The following is a 7,500-nucleotide window of genomic DNA, read 5'->3' as shown; positions in this document are numbered from 1 at the left end:
CTGGGTTCTACTGAAGGAAGTTTCTGACACCACACTGCCTCTGGAACTTTAAAAACATTTCATTTGAAATGTTAAACGTACCCTGGTGGTTCTGAAGTAGGTGTCGAGGTTCACGTCGTCACTGAAGTCGATCTCGAAGGCCTTTTTAGGTTTCCTCTTCCGCGGCTCCTTGTCCGGCTTGTGATCCACTGCAAAGTCCAGAAGAAGAAGAGGATAAGTAGAAATTAAAGCTGCAAGCAGCATTGGCTGGGACCTCGCGAAAGACTGTCCGTCGGGGTTGGGCACCATCCTCTAGACCAGTTAATTTGAATTTTTTAAGTAAAAAAAAAAAAAAAAAAAAATTGTTAATGACTTTTACTTTGAAAAAACGGCGTCAAAACCAGCTAATTAGCTAGTGATTCGTGACCGCAGCGCCCCCATTAGCCAACTACCAAATTTCAGCTCAATCAGACAATGCTTGCTAGCATGCTAGGCCGCAAGCTAGCCGATCCACCTGAAAATGTCTGTTGGGTACTCCGCAGGTGCTTCAGTGAAACACACAGGGCTCGAGTGAAACATCTAATGAATATTCTGCAAAAAGTAAAGTCTAGGCAACATAACTTCTTAAATTAAGTGAAAAAATACTTTTTTTTTTTTTTACTAATAAGTCATTTTTTTTGCGTTAAACTAAATCCAAGATGGCGGCGCCACGCGGCATCTCGGTGTTCTACATGTACGCCCCGACCCCCCCCCCCCCGTGAAAACGTGAACGCCGCCCGCTCCACTCACACTTGTGCTTGGGTTTGAACTGCCAGTACCCGGGTCCGGCCCACGTGGCCATGGTCTTGGGGCTGAAGTAGGAATACTCCCGGGGCTGCGACGACAACTGCAGACACATGGTGGCGATGTCGCCCTCTCCGATGGGGATCACGTCCCTGCAGGGGGGGGGGGGGGATGAAGCTTTTATACTGTCATAAGCCTCTTAAAGTCCCAGTGAAATGAAAAGTCGACCTCCAAAACTCTCTGGTGTCTCTTCTAGAACATTTTCCTGCTAACTGGCTGAAGGTAAAATGTTAAAACACGACAATCTGCGAGAAAATAGCCGATAAACGTTGGTATTTCCTCTGCTTGGGCGGAGCTTCTGACAATAACAGAGTGACATCACGAGTTGTGCACACGCCCAAGTTGTGTTTACATTATGGAGGGATCAGAGTTTGACCACGAAGAGGCTGAATTTAACCAGATTTCATCATCATGGTCATTTCAAACCCAGTGATTGATGAAGACAGCTCCCGCTAGCCGCCCAAGCTAGCGGCTCCCGCTAGCCGTGCTCCTTTTCTCCTCTCTCTGGTCTCTTCCAGGCTCAATCTTTCATCAAGGCTCATAAACGCCGACTAGAACTTCAAAACACTGTAAAAACTTGGATATTTAGAGGAAACAAGCCGATATAAACACAACAGATCGAGATCTGCACAACTCGTGATGTCACACATAGGCTCCGCCCACAATGACCCACGAAGAAGAAGGATTCCCCCCCCGACTTCCTCGTCTGGAGATTAAAAAACTCAAATAACTTTGTTATGTGACAACAGTGGAGGGGCAGAGTCGGAGAACCTTACAAGTAGAACCACAACTATCGTTTTTCTTAAAGTAGCGTGTTACATTTCACTGGGACTTTAAATTGGTCTTTGACTGGAGAAAACAGTTAACCCCACCTGTGACTAGTGAGCAACACGTTATAAACTAGTCAAGTTAAGTAGGCGTTAATTAAAAAAGAGGCATTTTAACTGCAGCTGCTCTCCGCCGCCGTCAAAGTGTAATAAAACTGTACGAAAGACGACGGATCTCGAGAAACTTTTAATGAAAAGAAATAAAGTGGAAAATGGGGCGATGAATCCCAACGCCGTCCGCCACTCCTCCCCCCCCACCCCCCCCTCCCCCCCGCCTCTCTTACCTCCCGGCGCCGGAGCCCGACGCCTGGCAGCCGTCCCGCCGCTCCTTGGCCCCGCCCCCTCCTCCCCCCCCTTCCTCCTCCTCCTCGCCGTCGCCCGCCCCCTCGTCGTATTCCGCGTCGAAGTCCAGGCCGTCGTCCTCGTCCGGCTCCGGCTCGGCGTTCACGTCGAACACGTGGTCGCCTTGCTTCATCTTCTCCAGCAGCTGGTTGGTGGTCTGGAGGGGGGGGGGGGGGGGGGAGGGGGGGTTAACAACCTTTCATCTCGCCATTTTTTATCTTGCCAACAGAGCAACTTTCCAAATGACTTGGATTTTTTTTTTTAAATAGTTAAAATGTCTGTCCTTCCCATGCGTTTTACTTAAATTCTTCTCTTCCAGGATTATATTCGTCACCGTTAACACTCGTTTAATTTCTATTTCTATCTTTTGATCATCGACTTTCTATTTATTCGCGCAGAGCGAAGCGTCGAGGACTTCCTCTCTGGGACTAATGAAGTATTTCTGCTCTAAAGTGTCGAAATTGTAAAGAAAAGAAGGATGAAAATGCTAAAAAAAAAAAAAAAAATCAGGTGCAAAAACAACTGGAAATGTTTTCTTAGTTTAATCTTCATAAGACAGTTTCAAAACTACAGAAGCCGCGTTTTAATTTAATTTCACAGACTAAACGTGTTTTGCGACTCCGAGTAAATTTGATTTTGTCGGGGGAAAAAAAAAACATTAAAAAGTTCTTTTCAGTCATAAAAGTCCCCGACTTTCTGCACGATGGTCTAAAATCAACTTACAGCCTCTTTTCTTTGGATCATTTCACTACTTGAGACATTTTTCCAGCCTCTGTAATGATTTTAGAGGCTAAAACTCATCATGCGGCAGAATTTACTTTGTAAATCGGTGCGACTGAAGAGGAAGTACAAGGTAAGGAGGAGTTTACTCAGTCATGTCAGTAGTTCCACTCATGACCTGCGGGGGCAGTGTTTGCACAGTATTTAGCTTTTCTCTCACTGTGGATGAAGTCTATGGGGTTTTATATTTGTGCCAGAATTCTGAGCGAGCGACGGGAAAATTTGAGAGCAAAAAAAATAATTGTGCATCACACTAGTAGCATTTTGAGGAAATGTTTAAATTGCGCAAAGACATCTCTCTCTCTCTCTCTCTCTCTCTCACTCAGAGAGAGAGAGAGAGAGAAAGGGAGCGAGAGAGGGATAGAGGGAGTGAGAGACAGAGAAAGGGGAGCGAGAGAGGGATAGAGGGAGTGAGAGAGAGAGAGAAAGGGAGCGAGAGAGGGATAGAGGGAAGTGAGAGAGAGAGAAAGGGAGCGAGAGAGGGATAGAGGGAGTGAGAGAGAGAGAAAGGAGCGAGAGAGGGATAGAGGGAGTGAGGGAGAGAGAAAGGGAGCGAGAGAGGGCTAGAGAGAGCGCCTGAGAGTGAGAGGGATAAGAGAGAGAGAGAGGGAGCGAGAGAGGGATAGAGTGAGTGAGAGAGAAAGGGAGCGAGAGGGGCTAGAGAGAGAGAGAGAGGGGGTAGAGAGAGAGCCTGAGCGTGAGAGGGATAAAGAGAGAGAGAGAGGGAGCGAGAGAGAGAGACAGAGAGAGTGTGAGAGTGAGAGGATAAAGAAAGAGAGAGTGAGAGAGAAAGAGAGAGAGAGAAAGGAGTGAGAGAGGGATAGAGAGAGAGAGACAGAGTGAGAGAGAGAGAAAGGGAGCAAGAGAGAGAGAGACAGAGACAGAGACAGAGAGAGAGACAGAGAGAGCGAGAGAGGTTGAGCGCAGAGGAAGAATCTGAGCGCAGAAATGATTTTTGAGCAATCTCAAGTTTTTCTTTGCGCAATTTTAACATTTCCTCAAAATGCCATTAGTGCACAATTAATTTTTTTGCGCTCAAACTTTCCCGTCGCTCGCTCAGAATCCCGGCACAAATATAAAACCCATCGAAGTCGTAGTGTTTTGTTGTTTTCTGAGAACGGGGGCGACGGGGCTGACTCGCCCGACCTGCTCGTGGGTTCCAGCTGGTGAAGGAGAAGTCCTGCAGCGAGGGGCAGATGGAGCTTTTTCTCCTGGGAGCGCTGCAGTCCGGCTGCAACGACAACAACAACATAACATAACAAACAACAACAAATGGGCTCAAAACAGGTCCGACCACCGAAAACCCGCGCAACGGCAATGGAGCCGGCGCCACGCTGTCTCACCCATGAAGGGGAGGCGGGGGCGGCCTGGGGGGCCGGGGGGGGGCAGGGGGGCTGCGAGCGCAGCAGGATCATGCGGGACGGGAAGAGCAGCTCGCAGCGGCTGTCCTCGCTGAAGAGGACGGACAGGAAGACGCCGGCCGTGCTGTTCTCGTCTCGAAGGACGACGCCATGCGCTGGAACATGGGGTCCACCTGGGGGGGGGGGGGGGGGGGGGAGTGAGGGAGAGGGGGGTGAGGGAGAGAGAGACAGAGAGAGAGGGAGAGAGAGAGAGACAGAGAGAGAGAGAGAGGGGGAGAGGGAGAAACAGAGAAGGGGAGAGAGAGACAGGGGGAGAGAGGGGGAGAGAGAGAGGGAGAGAGAGAGGGGGAGATGGAGAAACAGAGAAGGGGAGAGAGAGACAGGGGGAGAGAGGGGGAGAGAGAGAGGGAGAGAGAGAGGGGGAGAGAGAGGGAGAGAGAGAAGGGGAGATGGAGAAACAGAGAAGGGGGAGAGAGAGACAGAGAGAGAGGGAGAGGGAGAGAGAGAGAGGGAGAGAGAGAGAGGGGGAGAGAGAGAGGGGGAGAGAGAGGGGGTAAGAGAGAGGGAGAGAGAAGGGGACGAGAGAGAGGGAGAGACAGAGAGAGAGGGGGGAGAGAATGAGGGAGGGAGAGAGAGAGAGACAGAGAGAGAGGGAGAGAGAGAGGGGGGAGGGAGATGGAGAGACAGAGAGAGAGAGGAGAAAGGGAGAGTGAGAGAGGGAGAGAGAGAGACAGAGAGGGGAGATTATTTTTGTTATTATTATTATTACTACCACCATAGTTCATTATTATATCATATCTATTCTCCACACACACACACACACACACACACACACACACACACACACACACACACACACACACACACACACACACACACACACACACACACACACACACACACACACACACACACACACACACACACACACACACACACACACACGCACACACGCACACACGCACACACGCACGCACACACGACGTATGCTGTCGCCTTCTTGTTTGTCTTTCATCCTCTATGTCACAAAGCAAAGGAAACAATCAAAGCGTGGACTCTGAACGGGGGATTTTTCCTTCACATGGTAATAAAGCAGGAATGTATTAATCTTATATGTATTATTGGGGGAAGATGTGCGGCTGCAGCGCCGCCGTGTGGCCGTACCTCACACCTCCTCTCCGACTCGGAGACGTTGATGTTGCTGAGGTTTTGCTCCACCGTCTTCTTGGGCGGCCTCTTCTTGGGCGGCTGCCTGACGGCCGCCTCGCTCTCCTCGCCGCCGTCGTCTCTCGAGCCGTGCTCTGGAGATTCGCCGTGGGGGAACCGGGAGAGAGCCGGGACGTTCAAACCATCACATTTGCTCCTTCACAGTTGGGTTTGGGTTTTTTTCTTCAGGAATAGAAAATAAAAAGTTCCTCACCGTCTCCAGGTTTAGTCTCCGCCCCCAAACCGCCCAACACCCGGTAGGCGTCGGCAAGTGAACGGCGTCCACCCTCACCGCGTAGATCTTAGTGCTGGCGTCCAGGGTGCCGGCCGCCACCTTCAGGAGGAGGAGGAGGAGGAGGAGGAGGAAGAGGACGGGGAGGAAGAGGAGAAGTAAGAGGAAGAGGGGGAGGAAGAGGAGGACGGGGAGGAAGAGGAGAAGTAAGAGGAAGAGCGGGAGGAGGAGGAAGAGTAGGAGGAGGAGGACGAGAAGAAGGAAGAGGGAGAGGGGGAGGGGGAGGAAGAGTAGGAGGAGGAGGAAGAGAAGGAGGAGAAGGAAGAGGGAGAGGGGGAGGAGGAGGAGGAAGAGGAGGAGGAAGAGGAGGGGGAGGAAGAGGAAGAGGAGGAAGAGGAGGAAGAGGGGGAGGACGATGAGGAGGAAGAGGAGAAGGAAGAGGAGGAGGAGGGGGAAGAGGAAGAAGAGGAGGGGGAGGAAGAGAGGAGGAGGAGGGGGAAGAGGAGGAGAGGGGGAAGAGGAGGAGAGGGGGAAGAGGAGGAGAGGGGGAAGAGGAGGAGAGGGGGAAGAGGAGGAGAGGGGAAGAGGAGGAGAGGGGGAAGAGGAGGAGAGGGGAAGAGGAGGAGGAGGGGGAAGAGGAGGAAGAAGAGGAGGGGGACGACGATGAGGAGGAAGAGGAGGAGGGGGAAGAGGAAGAAGAGGAGGGGGAGGAAGAGGAGAAAGAGGAGGAAGAGGAGGGGGAGGAAGGGGAGGAAGAGAGGAGGAGGAGGGGGAAGAGGAAGAGAGGGGGGAAGAGGGAAGAAGAGGAGGAAGAAGAGGAGGAAGAAGAGGAGGAAGAAGAGGAGGAAGAAGAGGAGGGGGAGGAGGAGGAGGAGGAAGAGGAAGAGGAAGAGGAGGGGGAAAGAGGAAGAAGAGGAGGAGGAAGAGGAAGAGGAGGAGGAAGAGGAAGAGGAGGAGGAGAGAAGAGGAGGAGGAAGAGGAAGAGGAGGGGGAAGAGGAGGAAGAGGAAGAGGAGGAAGAGGAAGAGGAAGAGGAGGGGGAGGAAGAAGAGGAGGAGGAAGAGGAGGGGGAGGAAGAAGAGGAGGAGGAAGAGGAGGAGGAGGAAGAGGAAGAGGAGGGGGAGGAAGAGGAGGAGGAGGAAGAGGAGGGGGAGAAGAAGAGGTGGAGGAAGAGGAGGAGGAGGAAGAGGAAGAGGAGGGGAGGAAGAGGAGGATGAGGAGGAGGAGGATGAGGAGGGGGGGAAGAGGAGTGGGAGGAGGAGGAGGAGGAAGAGGAGGAAGAGGAAGAGGAGGATGAGGAGGAGGAAGAGGAAGAGGAGGATGAGGAGGAGGGGGGAGAGGAAGAGGAAGAGGAGGAGGAGGATGAGGAAGAGGAAGAGGAGGATGAGGAGGGGGGGAAGAGGAGGATTAAAATAATGGTTAGCTGCAGCTTTATTTCACATAAAAGAAACAATCACATTATAAAAAAAGAGTCGACGTCTCATTAATGTCATTTGATTCCTTCAAGCATGTAAATGTGATTCACGTCATTTCCTTACATCTGAAAATTAAAAAACCAAAACCCTTCAATGCTTCTGTCTCTAGAACGCCGGCGCCTCGACGCCCCACCAGACGCCGCCGACTGGACCGTTCTGCGACGCATCGCCACGTTACGTAATTCACTAAAACCACTTTTTCTATATCGTCACATTTCTGAGACGTGATTCTTAAATGAGTCGTCTGTTCCCTCCGGCCCGGCTAGCGATTTGTAGTTAATGGTCGTGTAAATGTGTTTAATGATCCGCAAGACGTCTGCAGCTTTTAGCGGGGGTCGGCGAGGAAAACCGCAGACTCGGCAGATTTGAAAATAAAGGCTGGAGTCACGTGGTGATGAAGAGACGCACCTTGAAGTTGGTGAGCTCCGAGTCCTTCTGCTTCAGGATGTCGGCCAT

At 51.5% G+C, this 7,500-nt stretch overlaps 1 protein-coding gene across 1 annotated transcript in view; it reads right to left on the bottom strand.

The window, feature by feature from the left end:
• Positions 1-7,500, bottom strand: part of ncaph (non-SMC condensin I complex, subunit H) — a 19,744-nt gene that overhangs the window by 10,610 nt on the left and 1,634 nt on the right. The window contains 11 exon segments of the mRNA XM_080498922.1: positions 82-188; positions 769-914; positions 1,934-2,148; positions 3,918-3,923; positions 3,925-4,002; positions 4,115-4,267; positions 4,270-4,305; positions 5,297-5,433; positions 5,553-5,607; positions 5,610-5,672; positions 7,453-7,500. The exon segment at positions 7,453-7,500 is cut by the window's right edge and continues 45 nt beyond it. Coding sequence (XP_080355048.1) covers positions 82-188; positions 769-914; positions 1,934-2,148; positions 3,918-3,923; positions 3,925-4,002; positions 4,115-4,267; positions 4,270-4,305; positions 5,297-5,433; positions 5,553-5,607; positions 5,610-5,672; positions 7,453-7,500 — 1,044 coding nt within the window.

This window comes from Blennius ocellaris, assembly GCF_963422515.1.
Source record: "Blennius ocellaris genome assembly, chromosome: 7".
Lineage (NCBI taxonomy): Eukaryota > Metazoa > Chordata > Actinopteri > Blenniiformes > Blenniidae > Blennius > Blennius ocellaris.
Note: the sequence above shows the minus strand (reverse complement) of the source record. Positions and strands in the feature narration are given on the sequence as shown.